This window comes from Tyto alba, unplaced genomic scaffold (genome assembly GCF_018691265.1).
Source record: "Tyto alba isolate M040663 unplaced genomic scaffold, T.alba_DEE_v4.0 Super-Scaffold_14, whole genome shotgun sequence".
NCBI classification, from domain to species: domain Eukaryota; kingdom Metazoa; phylum Chordata; class Aves; order Strigiformes; family Tytonidae; genus Tyto; species Tyto alba.
In genome coordinates this window covers 3589312-3611814 of record NW_024881276.1, presented here as the reverse complement: position 1 = coordinate 3611814, position 22503 = coordinate 3589312, and the positions used below count along the sequence as shown (strand labels likewise).

The following is a 22503-nucleotide window of genomic DNA, read 5'->3' as shown; positions in this document are numbered from 1 at the left end:
GGCTTAAATACAAACATCCTGGGATTAGAAGGCACTGATCAACAAAGATCTGTTAAACATATGTCGTTTCATATTTAATTCTTTTTCTCTGGGCATCACTAAGCAGTTAAATGACTGTTTCCTATTATTTCACAGAATCAGAATGAAAACATCATGTCCTAACTGCTTTTTCAACCAAACTTGGAACTAAAAAGTCCCAGTTTCTGCAGACCTGTGGCCCAAAGCATTTGTTATGGCACGCGTTACAGTCATTCCTGTCGTGCTGATATTAAGTATTTTCCAGAGTAAGACACTGTTTTCCACTAGCCTGGCAAGTGGACAACGAGATGTAGTGGGTAAGTAAAGTATTAAGTAACAGTTCATCCAACGCTAGCCATCCTAGATATCTAATCTGAATTTGTTGTCAAGGCACTTTCTACAGCCCATAGAGAGAAATAGAGATGTGTGCTAGGAGACGTGTCCAAGACAGGTAAAAGTGAATCACCTAACATTTTGAGATCTTCAGATAGGTAAACATGAATCTCACTCCTGAGTTCAGTCATACTCAACAGAGCTCAGAAACCACCTTCTCCCTGTAAGAACAGAGCTCCTGGGAGAGCTGCTGGGTGTGCAAGCCTTGCTGAGAGCCAGATCCTTTGTGTACGCTGTGGTGGGCCCTCGCTTCCTCTGTGTAATATCATTGTAATTACAGATGCACTTGGGCTACAGAATGTTCTGTGGGTTACTCAGCATGAGCCGAGAGTCTTTCTGTCCTGGAACAATAACCTGACAAAAGAAGAAACTGAGAAATACACTGTGAAGTATGTTTTGAGTTATAAATTCTTCAATACCACTCGTGAAAGGAAAGTAAGTTGTTCAATGTATATACATAGTTTAAAGTGAAATCATGTATTACTTAATTCAGTAGATTAATTTGCACAATTTCCCTTTCAATACTTGGTACTGCCTACCTTCAAGCAATTCTTTCTTCCTCTTTTTAGGAAAGACTGCAGAAAAAGAACAAGATAATATATCTTGAGTTACATTCTGGTTTTAGTGCTAAAGTTAAAACACAACTTTTTGCAAAAGAAACAGAAGACATAGTTAAGGAGGGTGGCTGGACAGAATTTACTTACAAGGCACCTCCAGGTCAGCTACTTCCTACATGTTATTAAGACATCCAAGTGTTCATGCTAATGTCCTGTCTTACTTGGAGACATACGATTTCTGAAAGCTCATTATTTTATGCTGCTTTTTTTGATACAGATTTACTAAGATGACACATAACACCTTGGTATAATTGCAGAGTTATTTCCTTTATTACACATGTTCAAATTCAGAAAACTCCAGCTCTGCTGAGTAAGATGTCAGAAGGACCCAACCACTCTCTCCATTTTCCTTAGCACCTCATGTCTCAAAAATTCCCTTCTGTATCACCTGATTTCAGGAAATCTTAAAAGAGCAGAGCTTTTCAGATACTACTCCAGACATTTTTTTCAAGTGGGTTAGTAAGGCTTTTGATGGTAGCAGTAGATGTGCTTCTTAGTTGTCATCGTTCAAATAGTTGAAAAACCCATTTGTTCTCACCTACCACTTATTCATGCTGCTAGAAATAAGGCTATATAATGGGTTTATTAAGGCAACCATAGTGCTGTTATTACAAAATCCATGTAAAATAAACATCACTCTTTTTTTCCGCTCGTTTTGTTGCAGTATATATTCAGAATCTTTCATGCATCATATATAACATTTCTTTTTTCAATTGCACCTGGGATATTAAAGTAGAAGCTCCTGAAGATATCCAGATCTTTTTTTCATACAGGTAAGCATCTTGTGCAAAATAAATATGAAACCATGTTTTTGTACCTAAGTCCTTGATTTACCAGTCTTATATTTCATTCTCACAGACATGTAAGAAAAGATTTTGAATGCCAGCGATATCTAAAAAATGGAAGGAAGAAAAATATTGGATGCCATATGGAAGAAATATATTTCCAACCATCAAGAAAGATCAATTTAAACATAACTGTAAGAGATCTGAGAAATAATTCAAGAGGACTGTCTTATTACAAAGCTTTTACACCTCAGACAATAGGTAAGTATTGTCTATTATTACCTATTATGAGAAGTTCATTTATTGGTTATTTCATGTGTCTGGAAAGCAAAGAAAGGAAAGAGGGAAGTGTTACAAAGTCAGAATACTAATTCTAACTTTCTATACATTCATCTCTCCGGGAATTTTACACAGAGACTAAACAAAATAGATTATGGCTCAAAGGTTTTTATTTTTTTTTCTCTGATGTAATTTCCTTGTTTATCTATAATTGACATTTTAAAAAATTGATAGGATACTGTGAGAAAATGCAACTTGTAAAGCATCATGTCCTTATTTTCTCCAGTTTTTCTGTTTCTTATCTTTTTTTCTACAGTGCTGAAGAAAATGTGATTAAAAGAAGAAACACAAATAGACAAAAGTCTCATTCATAACTGAATTTAAGAACCTGAATGGTCTCAAACATTCCTAACATTTTTACTTATTTATGATCCCGTTTTTCAGTTAAAAGTACTTAGTTATTTTTAATTGTCGACAGTTTTGAATGATCACATAAAATTATTTTTCCTTACTTCTGCGGGAAGTTTGAATTAATCTCACGGGTAAGAAATTCACCTGAGATTTAGCACAGACTGCAGATCCAAATACTTTTTAAATTACGAACGAGTTCATCATATTCCAGACCTGTAACATGGGAATCAGTCGTAACTCAAGGGATAGCAAAAAAACTCATTCGAAACTATCAAAAATTATTCTGAGTTAGGTCTCATTTATTCTGTTCAGGTAGTGTTCAGAGGTGATGCCTGAACTACTGTAACTTTTCTGGCAACCTCCTGAGCCCCACCCGGGCAGTTCCACGCTGCCTCCCACCCCTCTGCAACTCCTCGGGCAGCACAGGGATGGGCTCAGCAGGACTGAGTGGGGGGATAAGCAGAAGGGAGCAGGGTGTCCCTTCCCTGCTTCTCTCTCCATCCACTCGATATCTTCCCCCCTGCGCGGAGTGGCCACCATCTCCTCTTTGCAGCGGCCAGACTGCCAGAGTTTCCTTCTTCCCTGCCCATCTTAGCCGTCTTTAGCCATCAGCAGGGGTGCACGCCAGACACGACAGCCCAGCCAACAGCTTCCCCTCCTGGGTCAGCTCCAGGAACAAACCCCATTAGCTCTTCTTCCCTCTAAAACCCATTCCCCAGCTTCGGTACGGCACAACAAAATCTGAGCGTGCTTGCAGGTGAAGTTTTTCACGTTGCAAGTAGTGACTCTTGCAAGGTTCCAACGTTGCAAGCCAGGGCTGTCTTCTCCCTCCCGAGAGGGTATCCTTCAGGTCACACACATCAAAAAGGGTCATTTGCAACTGGGCTCCCTTTCTTAAACAGGAAAGCCTCCAGCTGGGCTTAGGTCTAACCTTTCTGCAGTCCCAGAAGTCCTGGAGGTCCACTGTTCTGCTGCGAGTTAGCAGCCCCTTCAATCCAAACTTTTCTCCAGAAACATGACATATGATCTGACAAAACAGGAATCCTGCATGCCCTGTGCTGCAGGCAGCCCCAAAATAACCTGGTCCTGGCTGCCTGTGTGCGGGACTGAAGAAATTTCCAGAGGACAGGTGGCAAAAGGGTGAAAAAAAATTTTTTTCCTACGCTTGGCATATTCACAGAGGGGAGATATGCTCTGGGAAGAGTATTTCAGAGACTACATAAAAAAAAAAAAAGCTTCTGCTTACTCTCCTCACCTTTCACAGCCCATGGTGTGCCTCCACCCTCTCAGGCAGGTGTTGGCCACCGCCAGCAGCTTCGGGGACAGAAAGAAGCAAACAATTTTACAGGTAGCCCTGGGATAAGTGCTTCTGCTGATTTTATGGGATCATTACTCAAGGAGAACAGACTTCTCAAGGAGGGGAAGGAAAAAGAAAAGCCAGAAAGGAAACCCCGGGGTGACACACACGCCTGTGGAGAGACGCAGGGTCATGTGGCGGCAGCTGCTCGAGCGAGCACAGCGGCTTCTCCGACCGATGATGCTGCCACTCCATCTCTCTGTCGCTCTCTGTCTTTTCTCTTCGGCACCACGTCAGCCCCAGACCTTGCTGACCCTGTCCGCCGTGCACTTCTGCCTCTGCTGGGAGGGCTTTTTCAGAAAACTCCAGCTGCGGTTCCACCTTTCCCAGCAATGCAACAGCAGCTGGAGAGGGCTCAGGCTGCTTGAGGACACCAGCACATGCTTACCTAAACACTCACTGTGCTAAAAAGAAGCTTATCTAAACCAAAGGCTAAAATCCTGGGAACCCAAATGTCCCTTGCTTCCAACCCTGTACCTCATCCCTCCCTAAACAAACCCCATTGTCATTGCACTGTTTGCACTTCAAGATGAGCACAGTGGTGGGAGGGGGATTTTTTTTGTTTGTTTACGTCTCCTAAGCACATCTTGCTTATTCCGTGGCAAGTGCTCTCCTGCTCATTTACAGGAGAGGTAGACAGATTTCTTAAGAAACTGTAGCAAATTTCATATATTGAATAAGACCTGCCAGGAGCTGGTACTCCTTCAGTAAGCCCTTAGTGAGATATGAAATTCCATTTTTTTCAAAGTTATAATACCAGGCTTATGGGCAGACTTGGGGTATACCACAAGACACATGTATCCTAAATGACAGGAAGCCCATAGCAGCTCGGAGGTTTCCTCGACACCCACACAGACTCTGGAGAGTGAACTCAGCCCACTCCCTCCATCCCAGACCTTGCAGCATTCCCTAGAAAGATATGTGAAAAAAAAAAAAAAAAAAAAAAAGACTCCCTCTCTTTATTTTGAGACGGAAATGGATGCCACTTAGTGAACAGCACTTTTAAAGAAAATGTGTCACTCACTGAATGCCCTCTTTGGGTGTGGTAATCTCCAAAATAGTCAGCTGTGTATTTTAAGGGCTAACGCACTGCATTTGTTTTGCATCAGCATAAATATGAGAAAGAGCAGGACATACAGAAGGTCTCTCTGTGCTCATTTTCCAGAGAAACTGAACCCACCAGTCAACGTCTCAGTTTCCCTTGAAAACAGAAGTATTAAAATTCACTGGAAACCCCCACCTACTATTGGTTCTTCAAGTAACAAGTGCTTTTTGTATCAAGTGAAAATAACAGATCGTAAGGTAATCGTTTTTTTTTGGTAATACACATAATCTGTATAATATAACTTCCATTAAAACCAGGCATCCCTTGAATTTAACAAAATTAAAATGCAAACAAACTTTAAAGAAATCCCAAAGTCTTTCCTGAATAATTCAACTTTTCTTCTATATCTGGTCAAAAATGGAAAATCAACACATTTTATGAAGTCTTTCACAGTCATGTTTGCATTGAAATAGATTGGTTGTTTTTTTCTTTTAATCCTCAATTTGAATTACATATTAGTATCACACAGATAGTCCACTTTTTATTATAGAAAAAGGAGTATTGATATAAAGAAAATCTTAGCAGCTACTTCGATGATATCTTTTAAGAAAAAAAAATGTTGTTATTTCTACATACATCACTAAAAGAATCACCCCTGTTGTTTGCATATATAATATATATATTTAGAAGTCTTTCATGGTGTATCAGCAGCTTCTCTTATTCTCACCAGTAAGAAATAGAACAGTGATATAATTTAAGCTGTGCTGTACGGTGACTAAATGCCACATAATGGCATTTTAAAATTACCTGGAAATAAGAGCTGAAAAGTTTCCCTGCAGTTTCTTATCCGAATTACCAAAGAGTAGAAAGCCAAGCACATAAATCAGAATACGATAAGTATGAAATTCAGATGTGTATTGGAATGTGAATTTTCTGCATCTTTTCTGTTTTCATTTAAGCTGTGTTTTGTTTAAGAATATGAATCTCAGCTAACACACATCTCAGTCATTGCACAGTACTCTAAAAGCCTTATCTAAGCTGGCTGAAAACATTTAAAAGACAATTAAACCCTGAAAGTGTGTATGACTAAATTGATTTGTATCCACTCTTTGTTAGACGCAGTAGAAAAGTGCAATGAGGTAGACATGTTATTGATCACGTAATGTTATCTTCATAAATTACAGCAGGGTTTATTAGCTCAGAAGCAGTGCTAATACTGCTAGGCAGCTTCCAGAAGAGAGCTGGCTCTTCCCACGTGCCCTCATTGCAGCACGTGGAGAAGGAGCTCAGGTCTGTACATGGAAATGCCAAAGCTTCCCAGTCTTCTTTGGGTTTTTCCAGCTGACAGACAGCTAGACTTCTTCTAGGCCACTTCTGCTAATAATTACCATTCCCCAAACCATTCCCAAGTCTGGTACTTCAAAACCCCTGCCAGAGGCATCCAGGGGCTTGTACCTGTCCACTCACAAAGCTCCTAATCACTAAAGGTAGGAAGCAGACGGAGCAAGGGAGGTTCATGCTCAACCCTTGGTTTCCTGTTAGCATTGTGCTCGACCCCTTTCAGTCTTTTCCTGCCCATGCACGCAGATTTCCTTCCTGTTTCAAGACTCAGAACAAGGGAGGTGGAACTGGGGAAGGCCAGGAGTAAGGGGTCGCCCCCCACTGCAGAGCTGGGATGTGCCTGAGGTGAGCAGGGGCATCCTGCAAACCACAGCGTTCGTATAGCCACTGCAGCCCCTGTTTCCAGCTTCGTAACCCCTTCCACTCTCTGGAAGGAAATGGCAAATACATTAAGTAGTCCAGCATCCTTACTTAAATGGATTAAAACTCTTTTATATTCCTTGTCTTATACAGCTGCTCCTTTGCTTTGTACACATCTGCAGGATATAAACATAGGAGAGGAGAGCAAAGAAAAATTGTTGGGGCATGGAAGTGAATAAACACCTACAGCAGTGGAAAATCATGTGGGTTTTTTTTTTTTTTGTTTTTTGTTTTTTTTTTTTTTTTTTGTTTTGTTTTTGTTGTTTTTTTTTTTGTTTTTTTTTTTTCCCCCACAGATGGGATGGTTTGAGAAGATAGGAGAGAGACAGCTAAAACAACAAAAGAAGGTGTATGAGGGCACCAGCTAAGCGAAGGGGGCTTTAAGGTAGATTTGAAGAGAATCAGTGTCAAAGCTAGTAATGATTAAAGTGGTAGTTATCTAGCCAAGCAGCACAAAATAGCAGGGTGGGGTGAGGGTGGTGGAGACAAAAGTTAAAGAAGAAAACTGCACCAGTATTACAGGAGATGGGAGGGAGAAGAATGAAGCAAGCTTGAGATTGTTTCCTGATCAAAGCAAGGCCTTAATTGCTGTCACAGAGACTTAATGAGTTGAGGTATTAGGGTATCCATAAGCAGACCTGTAGATATTTGTTGAAGAATATGTAAAACTTTTAAAATATATAACTCTATATTTATTTATTCTGAACAACTGAAGAGATGACTTGCTGAATACTTATATGTACAAATAATAATACTGTGATACAGACTGATAAAGCTTAAAAATAGGGAGTTACATCTGCAGGTGACTGGAAGTTAGGAAGAGTTGGCAAGCACCATGGGAAACAAGTTTAGAATCTGAAATATTGGGTAAGTTATTGGGTAATTAATTGGGTAATTGAAAACAACAAGCCAAAAATTAGTAGTAAGGAAAATCCTATGATTAGGAAGTACAGGTCAAATGTGCCAACACAAAATAAGGAATTAACATATAGGCAGCAATGCAGAAATAAAAAGGTCTGTGGATTACAGTGAACCACAAACTGAGTCAATCATTCCATGTTATTACACAAAGGTCAAATATTATTCAAGTATGTATGACAGTCACGTCACATGTAAGATGTAGTTTGTGACTGATTTACCCTTCTAGTTACTGAGTTTCACTGAAGTTTCAAGCTGTGATTTGGGCAGCACCACAAAATATAAATATGCTGAAAAAAAAGTTCAGAGAACGTCAGTGAGACTTATCAAAATGAGCATAAGCTTTGAAAACGTGCTCTAAGAGTGGAAGACTGAAGGACATGGTCTAGAGAAAGGAGTGTAACTCATGTTAACAATATTCTGATAAATAAAAGAGCACACGGATCGTACTTTTCCATGCCAACTTTGAGTAGGATAAAAAATTTGAAATGGCAAAATTCGAAGGAAGGAAAACATAGGCTAAAATTTAGGAAAAGTGTCCTAATTCCAAGGACCGTCTAGCACGGGAAGAGGTTTCTGAGGCTGCTTGGGGAAGGCTCTGTATAGAGTTACAGACAATGGATTAGACGTTCTCCACAAATGCTGTGGGTAGATGTGACTGAAAGTTGCTGCACATCATGACTGCCAGAACATTGCCTATGTAATTTTATAAGAAGTCTTTCAGTCCCGCATTTTGGAAACTTCTTATGATAACACAAGCTCATTATTGGCTCCTTAGAAAGAAATTTTAAGTCAGAGTGCTTTGTTAGCACTTAACCTTCATAGTCATTTGCAGTTTGCTTTTGAAAGGCCAAGGTCTTTCCCCCATGTTTACTTACTTTTGGAAAACTTAGCACGTAAACTTTTGGACCTGTTTTTGGCACCAGATTTGGAAAGGTCTTAAAGAGTGTGAAAGAAGAAACAGAAGTGGAATGGTACACAGGCTCAAATCCACACCACACCAGGCAGTGTGAGGAGAGCAGATCACTTTTTCTTAAAGTTGGCCCTATAGTACTACTTCATCATGCTTTTCTAACACCAAAGATGCAAAAATTATGGGCCCTATGTGTCTGAGATGCATACTTTATAATTCTTTGTAACTTTCTAATGCTATTTTAAATTTTGATAAGCAGGAGTTTCCTCTCCTGTTTTCTTTTTTGTTCCTTCTTAAATTCTTAGCATTGTTTATTAACAGAAGTTGGCTTCAGTTTTCAAAAGTGATGAATGATTTAGAAATCCCTCTGCTTTACACTCTGGCACTCCTTGTGTGGACTTGATCTTTTGAAGTAAAGTGCTTTATTTTATAGGCATAAGTACGAATGTTTCAAGATAGTCTGAAAAATAGTGGGTATCCCTCACCACCAGTCAGCTGAAGAACGCAAGATTTTTTTATACCAGACAAGGAACTATAACATACCACCCACACCAAAACCTCGAAACTCGCAGTTTCCTAGTGACTGTATTCATCCTACACTATATGTGATAAAAATTGAAAGGGGAATCAGTGTTTTAAAATTCTCACTGTCCTACTATAGCTGATACCTTCTTCCATCATACCGGTTCCAGGCTCTCCTTCATTTTCAGTTCTGAGTTTTAACTCATGCCAGGTAAGAGATTGTGTCTGGACATAAACACTTGTTCTGAAAACTCAGTTCCTACTAGGTTCGAGATGTAAATAATAACATTTGACATCGCTAGGTTTATGTCTGTTTGAACTGCAATGTGAAATCACCTAAAAGACCCTCCTAAACCTATCTTGATAGATTGTAGATGTCACTGCAGAGAAGTATGAGTATCCATTTCATAAGCCAGCAAACAAATGTTCAGCACAAGTGAGGGTGAAGAAAGAGGTATGCATAAGAAACAAGATTTGGAGTGAATGGAGTGAACCTGTGTTTATTCATGATGGTAAGTTATCACGTATTTAGTATTCATAACCCTTGTCATTAGATATGTTATTACCATTCAATATATTTATTTCATTATTGTATCTGTTCTTCTCCTTGCTGTATCATTGTACCATAACAGTACGTAGAGGTCCATGGCATGCACCAGGCTCACACAGCTCTAGGTGCTTGTGGGAAAGGCAGACCTTGGTCTAGTGACTTCCTTGGTGCTAAGGCAGTCTAGTTCTGCAGTAAATTCCACCTGACTCTTGACAGCCTTCAGGAAACAATAATGGTCAGCAGCCAAAAAGCTCACCAGACCAGCCTGACTGCCCTGCAGTGGAGTGCCCAAACACCTCTACAAATGCTTTCAACTGTAACTGAGTTAGTAAGCCAAGAAACCCACTAAACTCATAACATTCATCAAATCACATAGTCCTTTGAGGCCAAGTCTAACATTTCTTTTACTACATCTGGGGAATAATTGCTTATCTGACAGAGGTAGGAAATGGTTTAGCTCTCATTTAAATATATGTGCCCTGGCCCTACATCTCACTTCAGCACAAATCAAACAAGAGCTGTGTAATACTTTTGTCCTTTACTGACTATGACTAGATTTTAACATTTGTGTGTTAACAAGGGAAACTTGTGCTTACCTTGATGAGAAAAATACCTCCACATGCAGCAGCTTCCTGATGTCAGGTTAGGTAAAGGGGAAAGAGTATAATGGAGTGACACTGTATTTATGGAGAGAAACTGGTGTATAAACTTTTCTCTGTACTTTGGCAAGCAAAAAAGAAAGCACAATACTATTGATAGTAAGAAAACCCAAGATAAATATATTTATTTAATGCAACAGACTATGTATTTTGGAATATGTCTTTTTGATCTATTGAGCTTCAAGTACATATTTATCTGAAGACACGGGAAATACAAAGCCAGATATTATTTGGTTTGCAATGGATCAAACATAAATTCAGTTATAGGGTCTATAGGATGTTGCCTGCCTACTCTATCAGATGCTGCACCACATCCCACTGGTCTGCTGGCACCTTTCAGCTGCCACCTTTTTGGCCCAGACTCATTCATTTAATTTTAAAAGCATTTTGCTTGTGAAATGCTTGGAGAGATAATCCTCGTTGCTCTTTGTGCCCGCTGTGGTGAAGGAGAGAGCATGTTTCAGGCCATCAGAGACTTGAATTGCCCTTTGGAGATGCTTCTTTCTTGTCACTGAAGACAGAGAGAACTGGGGACTGTAGTATCATGACCAGCAGCGGGGTCTGCCTGTGGTCAGGCCGGGCACATCTGCTGTGTAGACAGTGGAAGAAGGAGAAATTAGAAGGGTTTTTCCTGGTGGGGGAATGTAGATTTACTCGCTCCCTGCCAGCCTCCCACCAGAAGAAGGAAATGAAGTTGAACGGTCACCTGTCCTGGTTCCAGCCTACCGAACCTTGCTCTCGGCAGCTGCAACTCTCCTTCAACTGTTTTCAACACCGCTGCTTCCCCAGTTTCCGCCGCAGCTGCTGTTGAGGCTGAACATTCACAGCACGTTTCCTCCACTTCAGAAAAGTTTATGGTGGCCAAGACCACCATTGCATAGAAGCCGTAATGCCTGCGTGTGTTCAGTGCAGCGTGTCGATTTACCCCCGGAGCGTACTGCACATATGCACAAGTTCACGTGATGCAACAATTTCCCTTCTACCTTCCTGTACTCAGAGAGGATTGGTGGCTTTTATAAAATGAGTGTATTACACTGAGGGCATCTCATGCTCAGGCAAACTTCTTTAAATATCTCCTTTGATGCCTAACGACACTTTTCCGTCCATTTTATTTTGAATTAATTGAAATTTGTCTGCTTCTAATTTGGAACATGTACAAGTGGGCACTATGAAGTGCATTTTAATACTATCTAGATAAAAAAACCCCACCTAATATTAGTAGTATCATTCATGGTAACTCCATGAAAGTCATACACCTCATTTCCTAGACACAGAGGACTGAAAAAACTAAACCTTCTGTGGAGTAACCTGAAAGGAAATACAGCCATTTAGTATTTTTATTTTGGAATGTGTCAATTTTTCTGCTGAAAGTCTCAAAAGGGAGTGCAATGACCTGTTTTTTGTTTGCTTCTACATGGCATTCCAATGTTTCATCTAGGAAATGTGCTACATTTCTTTAAGAATGCATTTTTTTTAAGAGCCATTTCAGTCTCCATTTAAAAAAGCTGAAACATCAAAATAAAATAACATAATTCAAAACATAACTAAATGTTCCTTTTGACATGAAAAGGATTTGTTAATTTTCTCCTGGGAAACACATTAATTCTCCATTGGAATTAGCATATGCCCTTGAAAAAAACCCACAATTTAAACTGAACTAAGCTGTTTAGTATAGAAACTTTCTGCTAAAAAAAGAAATGTTTAATCAGCTTTATTCATATATAGAAACTCAAAATAATTGGTCTAATTTTTAGAGCTGCTGAGCATCCATAGATCACTTTGAAGTTAATAGCAATTCAGAGGTGTTCTGCATTTTTGCAAACCAAGTCACTTGTTTTGGTTTCAGAGTACTGTTATCTGCGATTAAGTTTGAACACTTGCATCTAAAAAAAAACTACCTAAAAGAATATATGTGCTTCCTTTTCTTCCTCCTTTTCAAAATGCATGAAGTAAGACAGCAAGAGAAGCAAACTTCTTTGTGGTTCGGCTGATGCAAACACCACTGCTTCCTCTTCTCCCGGTGTGTATGTGATACAGGGTTAGCAGAATGATGCAGAACAATTATCTCAAACAAAAAATTTTTTACTACACAGTCCAGAGGTTGTTTATAATATATTTTCTGAGCCCTCATCTGAAAAGACAAGAAAGGAAAAACTCCCTTTTCATCTTAAAGTGAATAAAGAATAGTTTTGTATTTCAGCAGAACATAAAGGTTATTCTTATACTCAGTTCTGCCCAGAAGTTTGTGAAGTTTTTTTCTTTTCATATCAAATTTGTGGAAATTCATAATATTCTTAGTTTAAACTACAGATAGGTTCAAACTAGGAACTTTTGTTCAATTCTTTTGTTTTTTTGAATTTGATCTAGGTTGGTCCTAAAACCAATGCTTAACTGGCCTCCAACTATTAACATTTTAAAGAGCTGTTCCTGCCTGTTTTTCTTCAAAGTACTTAGTTCAAAGCAGTTCAAACTAGTTGTGGTTCTAAAGCTAGGTATTAAACAAAAAATAAAATTTGGCAAAAGTACAACCAACTTTGGTTTTGATTCAATCAAGGACATTGGTATTTTGATATTTCAGGTATTTTGGAGGAAGAAATGCAAGGGACAGAGCAGTAGTTTTTGTTGAACAATATAAATATGTATTGCTGGCATTTCTTTAGGACTACACCTAGCAGAGTTAAGAGAGGTAAATATAATGAAAACCAAATGTTGCCTCTTGAGTCAAAGGGAATATTTTGTTGGACAAAATGCTTTTATTTTCATTTTGCCTTAAACCAGTTACAGCTGTGAAGGGGTGAGGAGGCAGAGGCAGGGGGCTCACGGTACGTGGAGATGGGAGGTGACAACAGCGGGAACCCAGAGGCAGATGGGCAGAGGGTTTGATGTCCGGAGGAATCGAGGCTGGATGGCAGAATCCAGTGGCAGGACAGGCCATGCCCAGCATAGGGGAGCAGAAATCTAGGGCAAGGAAGGATGGAGGCTACTGAGCAGAGAAAGCAAGGGAAAGTGCTAGATCGAGTCAGCAGCAAGGCTGAGGGCTACAAGGAGGAGGAGGGAACCATGCTGAAGTCAGAAACCCCTGTTTCCACTAAAAAAGCTCCAGGCAATGTTTCTTTAAATCTGCGGCAGCTCAAGAATGGTGCAGTATTTATGAGTCAATATATAATTCATCCATTTATGAACTACCCTTTCCCACATTATTAACATAACCTTTCCCTCTTCTTTTTAAGAAAAGACAGTGGATGTCATGCTGTTAAGCCTCACGTTGTTCTGTCTCCTGATTTTCCTTGGAAGTTTGCTGATATGTACATGTAGAAGGTAATGTACATTTATGGAAGGTAGTATAAATTTCTGGTGGAAGAGAGCGAGGGTAAACAAACCATAAAATGGATTAAAGTCAAATACAGATCTTCTCAGATAAATTTTGTTTACAAGAAGGAGTTAATTGTGCATTTCTGGATATTATTCTAACAAACGGGTGTTAAGACCTAGTGTAAGATAGTGAGCCTTATCACTGTCATCTCACAGCTCCATCACAGTCCCTTGAGCTCCAGTCTCACATTCTACTCTCGGATGTTCTTCTGCCACTATAAATTACATTTTTTCATCTTACTCTGACTGCTGCCTCTCTACCCTCTTTACCGCATGATTTTGCAGGTTCTGCGTTCATTGACACCAACATTAATCATGTCAAAGGTGAATTGCATTTGCCATGTTGCCTGATTTCATTCCATAATCCATGGGTATTACCGAGAGTAGGCTGTTACTTTAAGATGGACAGTTTACAAGAAATAAATAAATAAGGAAAGTCAGGCAGATTGAAGGAATTTGCTTTGAATAATAATAATGTAATTGTAGTGGTCCTACATCCACCAACAATTAATGCTGCCAGCTGCCTTTATGCCACTACTTTTCTTTCTGGCTACATAGTTTTCCTACTGACATGTCAGAGAAGGCTTTCTTGAACTGAAAAATAAACTTGTTCAGGATAAGATGATAACTCAAGATGCTTTAATATTTGAAAGGTGCAACATGTAAATAGAACATGTGCTAAAAGTAAATTGATTGTTTAATTAATGACTAAATTTTATTTCTGGTTAGGATAAAAAAAAAGTTATCATATGCTCTATCCTTCAATAAACAAAGACTCAAGGAACTGTAGATTTGAAAGAGCTAATATAAAAATACAGAATAAAAAGTTTCCCCTGGGACAAACGAAACATGTAATTGAAAACCATCTGCATCTAAACATAAAACAATATTCTGGTCAGATAATGAGGAGTGACTCTGGCCTCAAGAGAACATTTCTGCTCATAGATCTTTTCGGTAGAAAATTTACATAGTACTCAAAACAAACAGCAAATCCTTTGTGATAAAAGAAAATGTTTCCATGTTTCTGTGCAGACACCAGTTGCTCTCAAACCTGAATTCTGCTAGACCTCAGCAAATTAGTTAAAAGATGTTTCCAGTGCTGTGCCTGCTCCCTGTCATTCAATGTTGCTTGCTTTGATTATCATACTTCATAAGTAATATTTTTAATGATGAAAAGCACATATAGGAGTAATTTTTTAGCTATAGACATAGTAGCAGGCCACAAACTCTCACTTTCCTTGTAAATCATATGTTTGTGCATATCCATACAGTTATTCTGAATCTCTAGCAGGCTAAAAACCAGTCAGACTGAAGAAGAGATGGGAAAACATTGAGAAAAAACATCTGCAGTGAAACAAAAAAGGGTAGAACGGCTGTAGAAATGGTAGAAGCCTCTCTAGTTGGCACGCCTATTACCAAGCGTTGTTGACTGATGTCCTGCAGACATTTAATTGTTGCGTGTCTGTATCACTCTCTTGTAGGTATAGATGCCTGGCAGTTATAACCATGCCTGTTCCACATCCTTCAGATAATATCAAAACTTGGTTAGCTGCAGATGAGACTCACCACCAGGTAGTGTGTGTCTGTCTTTTTTCTCTCGCTACATTGACACATATGATATTACTTGTGATCGGAATGGTACAACATTACATTTGGAGCAGTAGGTCATTTTTAAGAAAAACGGGGAGAAAGGTATGCACAAGGTTTGCAGTGAAACCAGAGGAGAACAGAAAGCTTGTGGAGGTTACAGGATAATGATCTCAGTAAACAGGATGGAGAAAATCCTTAGGGGAGTGTAATCTCTAGTGTGCCTCAAAGTCTTTCTGCGTATCCACGCTCAATGGGACAACATTTTAAGGAGCAATTACCCTGACTCCCTGTGGAATAGTCAGTTGTGGGATTTTACATGTATGAGCATGTGGGCAAGTAATCAAAGGGAAAGTTTTTGCAGAGATCTGCAAGTCGTTGTCCATGTTATAGCAAATGTGCACAGTCTTATAGCAAATAAGAGGAGGCTCCACGATGCACACAACACAACCTGCCCCAACTGTATACCTGTTGTGGGATGGAACCACTTACAGAGGTGTTTACTTTGGAAGAGCTGACATACTGTTAAGTTCAGATGCTAGATCTTCTCATGGCAAATTACAAGTCTTTATTCAACTGGGCAAAGCAGGAAATAAATATTTGCAAAATTTTTGTGGCTATCATTAATGGAGCTCCTTGTCTGGCATATTCAATGTCTCTTAGCACTGTCTGTCATTGTGTGAGTTAGAGGAAAATATGTGCTAGCCAGACAGTGGTTTAGATCCCTTTAACTCCATAGAAGTTACACAATGAACTGTGCTCCAGGAGGCAGCATAAGATTGACTCTTACCTGGTTCTCCTGCAACACATGATGAGAATGTGCAAGTGTGCCTAAACTAGGTTTTTTTGGGGGGAAACATCACTGAAATAGAAGAGTGCAACAAAGATTTTCTTCATCCTATGTACTCAGAACATTCACTCAGAGCCTCTGCAGGGTTTCTACCAATTTTACTCTATCCTACTTTATTAGTGTGCTTACATGGCAATATCAAAATGTCTTCTAGTAATGCATTCAACAATGTGACTAACAATTGCCAATGTGAGCTGTTATGCCATCTTCTCTCCAGGGGAAAAATGTGCGTTTCCCAATATTGTGTTTTGGTGTTTTTTTGTATAAATATACCTACATGATTGCAAACTCTGACAGAAACCATGGACCATCTCAATTCATGTATCACAATTTGAATTGTGAGGCAAGAGGCACAGGCTGTTTTATTTTGGTTTATTTTACCTTTTCAAAGACAAATTTATGGAAAACCTGATGTGCATGTGCTGTATAATCATATTACAAATAACAAGAATTAAGTATTTTGAACTTGCACCTGGAGTTCATTCCACAAGCCTTAGGCTGGCTCCCAAGAGCAGTCTGTGCTCCTTTTTTCCTTTACAGTCATTTTATCAGAAAAGAAAAGCCCAAGAGCTCCAAAACTGGACTGAAGCCAAGTCTCTTATTCACAAGATTCAGAGTCATTTCTATGACACTTTTGGGCAAAATTATTTGATCAAATTTGACCCCAAAGGTGACACATTTACCACCTTTTCTGTGCAAAAATCCTTTCATGCCCCTTTCACCAGTATTGGTGTGCAAATTAACTAATAATACCCCTTGTGGTCATCACATATGGACTGGCAGAATGTAAAGATAAAATCATCACTATCAAATTTATATTCTGTATCTCCTTCCACTCTAGAACTGCGTAAACTGCTATTTAGGGGTCTTTGTATTCAATATATAAATAAAGTCACAGTAGTGATCACCACAAAAAGTATATTTAATATCACTAGCAGAGAAAAAAGAGATTTCTGCCCCCAAACTGTTACAAATGCTGAATATAACTTTGAACAAGAAAAACTCCCCATAGCTGTGTAATTACTGTCTAGATGATTACAAGTGGCTGAGATGACTGTTGATGGCACTTCTAGGAAAGCTAAACTGAAAAAAAAAAAAACATATGGAACGTATCAGTAGCTCAAATATTGCTGACATCTGAAATAGTAAAGACATTGGCTTTGGACATACTGTAAGAGTTAAGAAGGCTGTGGAGAATGGTGCTGAAATAATCTGTTTTATCCAACAAATAAATGTAACCCCTGAAAACTAGACTGTGACTTCGGCATAAACCTTAGGTGCATAGTCATATCGTCCTGGAGGGTCACAAGCAACAAAATTAGGGCTCAGAACAACTAAGCAAATTTGCCTGTGACCAGCTTTTAGATTGAGAAAGTAACTCATATGATCTCTGTGTTCTAGTTATACGACACAGTAAGTAATCTGTACTAACCCCAGATGCACCAAAGAAGTAGCATGCTTGTAACAACATTCAGAATTTTTAATACCATTGAATGCAGATGTTGTGCATAATGTAATTTTTATCCAGCAGAAACAAATGTCAATGCAAATGGAGATGCACTCAGATGTTTCTGTGGGAATATCAGAAGAGAATGGAGAAGAGAACGTTCAATGACAGAAATGTTTGAAGGAATCTGGATTAGAAGAACTATAGGGCTGTTACGATTTTTTTTATCTGCATGCAAGAGTTATTTTTCTGTGAGGCAGACAATATTTTGACAGATCTAAGAACGGCTGATACTGGAATTTGTCTGAGCCCAGTAATTTGAAGTATTTTGAGCTTTGACATTATGCAACTCTTAAAATGAGCTTTGGATCACAAAGGCAAACCAGTATCTTGCAGTTTGTCTCTAACTACAACTGATCTTCAGCCCAGTAAAATTACAGCACCTTAGACAATGTGATCTAATATTGAAGTCCACTTGGGTTAAAATGGAATTACAGTTAGTATTTCATAATGCTGCAATAACTTCCAAGTAACATCTGATGGATGAATGCTTATGAAGACGGGTTGTTCATACAAATTTCATCATAATAGCTATTCAATATCTGATTGAAGTGGTCATGAGAAATGGTGGAAGCAGTGAACATTTCTGGAAACAGCAGCAGAAGCTCACAAGGATTCTCTAAATTTAAAAAAAAAATCACTTTCTGAGGTACTGCATTGTGCAAGCAGACATCAACAAGAAAGAAGAATCATTTGTGATGACATAAGGTTTTATAATGTGATGGACTTAGGTGTTGGCAGTTAGTTAAAGGAGAAAACTTTAGGCAAGGTAAAGAAAACAGAGTTTTCAGCTGTACTGTTCAGAACTGACCAACTATTGCTGTTTGTTTTTCCCTGTCCTGTTAAAGAAATCTTTCTTGCTGTTTCCATGAGGTGGTGAGCCATGTCAGTTCATTTTGACATACACAGGCAGGGCAGCCTATTTTAACTTAGTTGAGACTGTATTTATTTGACTACAAGAGAAGGAATATAGGGCCTTCATTTTGCAAGGAAGAGGTTTCTATGGACTATTTTGTAGGTGCGAAATACAAATAAATGATGGACCTAATTTTCTGGAAGTTTTGGAAGCTACCTAAAAAATTCTTGCTTTCATTATTGATAAAATTTCTCCACGTTCAAAATCATATTGGTTGAAGGAAATATTTGATTTCACTTGAAATATCATCTTTTGTATTATTGTAGAAGACAATATAATTTTTTTCTTTGTGCTTTTGAAACATTCAGTTTATAAGATACACTTCTGTGTAGAGTTTTGAATCACCTAAATATGTTTTTTTGGGTAAAGTGTCTCCCTCACCACAGTGGAGAAGACTGCACTCTTTCTCCTTTAATACTAAGAATGGCTGGTAACTTTTCAAGAGCCCATGCTGGAAATGCCTGAACAACAAAAGGTCTGTCATTGACTTTGTTTGCCATAAGACCAAGTTCATGACCTCGGGGAAAAACAATCAACTTTATTAGGTAGTGTTACCTTTTGAGTTGTATTGTATTTTTTACAGAAGGTAAGAGTCACCTTACCTTTGAACATCGGTGTTCTTCCCTCTGTACCTGTCAGCCTGATGTTTATGCAAATCATTGGGGAGAAGCTCGGTGATAGATATCAGGTACTGAATCAAGTTTCAGTAATGACAACTCCTGCCATATCTTCTTCTCTGTCTCGAGTGCAGATGGGAAAACCGGTAATCAAAATACTCATTTTTCACTTGGATGGTCAGACACCAGCTCTGTGGGGAGACAAGGCCACGAGCAATCCCATAAGCCATGGTCCAGACATATTTTCTCAAGAAGGGCGGAAGAATTGCTACTTCGGTTAAAAGTCTTTACAGGAGACATTTAAAAAACAAATGTCATGAACTTAAAGATTCCTTTTTCGGTGAGGATATAGAACTGGTATAATGAAACAATCAGAACATATGTGAGCTACGTGGCATAGAGAAGTACCACACATTGGCCAAATACATCTGGAATCCAGATTTTGTATAGGGAAATCAGGCCCAAGTGAATATTATGTTGTTCCTTAAAATATATTTTATATACATATATTTTATATAGTTTTGGCTTGCAACACTTGAAGCCCCAAAAGAGTGCCAGGATTTAAAATAAGACAAAGTACCTATAGATTAAAGTAATTTTATTATTTTACCTGAAAGTAGAATAATTCTTTTAAGTTAAAATTACTTTCCTTACAAGAGACCTCAGTTTTGGTCAATGCACACAGTTCACCCACATGCACATGACAACCTCCAGAGGCACAGCACACAAACCAAAAAATTATAACATCTGTTGTATGGAAAATTAATCCTAAAGTACAAATTTGATAATAGAAAATTCAGTATGTGGACCCTTCTGAGAAATACTTGACCAATTTGTTTATAAAATGGTATCATTTTTCCTTAAAATAAGATTATTATTCTAAGCTTATTTTAGACCTATTCTCCAATAGTGGATTAATGTGCAATATATAAATAAATAAATAAAATTATCTGAAACCAGAACTGTACCATCCTCAAAATGGTAATAAACACTTCAGTATATACAAAATACCCAGCAAGTTTGCAGACGACACCAAGATGAGTAGTGCAGTTGACATGCCTGAGGCACACGATGCCATCCAGAGGGATCTGGACAAGTTGGAGAAGTGGGCCCATGTGAACCTCATGAGGTTCAAGACGGCCAAGTGCAAGGTCCTGCACCTGAGTCAGGGCAACCCCTGGTATCAATACAGGCTGGGGGATGAGTGGATTGAGAGCAGCCTTGCATAGAAGGACTTGAGGGTACTGGTGGATGAAAACCTGGACATGAGCCAGCGATGTGAGATCACAGCCCAGAAAGCCAACCGTGTTCTGGGCTGCATCAAGAGAAGTGTGGCCAGCAGGTTGAGAGGGCAATTCTGCCCCTCTGCTCTGCTCTGGTGAGACCCTGCCTGGAGTCCTGTGTCCAGCTCTGGGGCCCCCAGCACAAGGAAGACATGGACCCCTTGGAGCGGGTCCAGAGGAGGGCCACAAATGTGTTCAGAGAGCTGGAAGACCTCCCTTACGAGGACAGGCTGAGAGAGTTGGGGTTGTTCAGTCTGGAGAAGACAACACTCTGAGGGCTTCAGTGCTCAAAGGGGACTCATAAGAAAGATGGGGACAAACTTTTTAGTAGGGCCTGTTGAGATATGACAAGGGGTAATAGTTTTAAACTAAAAAAAGGTAGATTTACACTGGATGTAAAGGAGATATTTTTTACAATGAGGGTGATGAAACAGAGGATCAGGTTGCCCAGAGAGGTGGTAGGTGTCCCATCCCTAGAAACATTCAAGGTCAGGCTGAACGGGACTCTGAGCAACCTGATCTAGTTGAAGACGTGCCTGCTCATTGCAGGTGGATGGGACTAGTTGACCTTTAAAGGGCCCTTCCAACCCAAACCATTCTATGAGTCTAAGATTCTATGAAAATCTTACTCAGCTCAGTTAGCTTGCTCCTGTGAATGAAGCACTTGTGTTGTTCACCTTACCTGTGAATTAAGCTCCTGTGTATAAGATTTCACCTTCTGGTACTGAAGGGGCACAACCTGATGAGACAGTGGGCAATGCAATGCACACAGAGAGATTGCTCTTCCTCTCGACTTGTGCAGGTACGGAGGGCTCTGGAGTCAAAATCCCTTTGTCTGGATTGTAAAGCCATGTGATATATCATGACTAGTTAGTTTTATGCTTTCAACTCCCAGGTCCCCACTTCTGTCAAGTACATACAGCACACAGGGACTTAGGGCTAGGAGTATTATTCGATGTTTGTGTTTATTCCTGAACATCAGTGACTGTGTCAATATCAGGTGTATGGTACTGTAGCTTCTGAAGGCATGACAGCCCCTTCTCTTTGCTTTGAAAGGAGAGTAATTGCAAGGGGACCAAGGGAATTAGCAAAGCAACCCTCAGGCTTGGGACTCTACGCGAAGGCTGGTCAGGTTGTCCATTGCTGCCACCTACTGCACAAACCTGTTCTATTGAGAAATATTCCTCAGTTTTCAAACTGGTTTAACTCAAGGCAGATCTGCTGCTTTAACTGCACTGATACAATTAAGGAAGTCCACCTCCCCCTCTATCTTGAAGACCTGGCCTTTATTAGGGACAAGATCCATGTCTCCTAATTTTAGCTTCTTCAAGCCTGGGTGTCTAATCAGAGCTGGCCAGGGCCATTGGATATTGAGAGAAGGCCAGCGAATGTGTCGTTCCAACCCAGAACAGGGGTCCAAGACAGGATGACTTTCCCCTCTGGAGATGTCCATCCCTTCCTCATTAGACCCTAGATGTTCAGACTCAAATTAGGTGCCTACATTGGCAAAACATGCTTTTCTTCACTTTGTTATTCTGGCTTTCCCTACCCAGGTGAAAGGGGATACTTTGGCCAAAGAACAGCTTGGAAGGTGTAGCCTTTGCATTTGGGAGTTTTTTCTAGCACAGTTAAAGAAGTCACAGTTCATACCTCATCATGTTTCAGACCATTATTAAGCCAGTAACAGCAGTTTTGATCAGAAACAGCCTTGATCAAGAGCAAGGGCAGAGAATCTCAGGCCGCAGTATTTAGGCTGAAGCCTGAGTCTACAATTTTATTCTTCTCAATATCAAGTGAAGATGCTGGAGGACACAAGCATCTAACTTACACATAGTTATACACAGTTATGTTTCATCAAAGTGAAATGTAACAGATAAGGAAAGAACGTGTGAATGTGGGGCAGGGTGTGTATGCATGTGGAAGGAATATAGTCAAGGAAATGCTGTCTGTATGGAAAAAGGCACCTCTATTTCTCAGGGTCAAGTGTATGGTGCATGTTGTGTTCTTAGCATACTGCCTGTATTTCTCCATTACAGCTGTAGATGTTATCTGCTGGAATTTGAATAGCCAATGGTAGCTGTCTAGTACAACTTGATCTGCTTATATCTAAAGGAACCAGATGAGTCCTACAAAGGAACTCTAA

At 39.5% G+C, this 22503-nt stretch overlaps 1 protein-coding gene across 1 annotated transcript; it reads left to right on the top strand.

Annotated features, from left to right (window-relative positions):
- The first annotated feature begins 232 nt into the window (after window positions 1-232).
- LOC116962549 (interleukin-5 receptor subunit alpha-like) lies at window positions 233-17652 on the top strand. The gene is made up of 10 exons (XM_032996563.2): window positions 233-335; window positions 692-846; window positions 981-1128; window positions 1693-1801; window positions 1887-2074; window positions 5026-5162; window positions 9387-9531; window positions 13459-13546; window positions 15082-15172; window positions 17569-17652. Exons 1-10 carry the CDS (start codon window positions 233-235, stop codon window positions 17650-17652), a joined length of 1248 nt encoding a protein of 415 aa, XP_032852454.2.
- Window positions 17653-22503: the final 4851 nt, after the last annotated feature.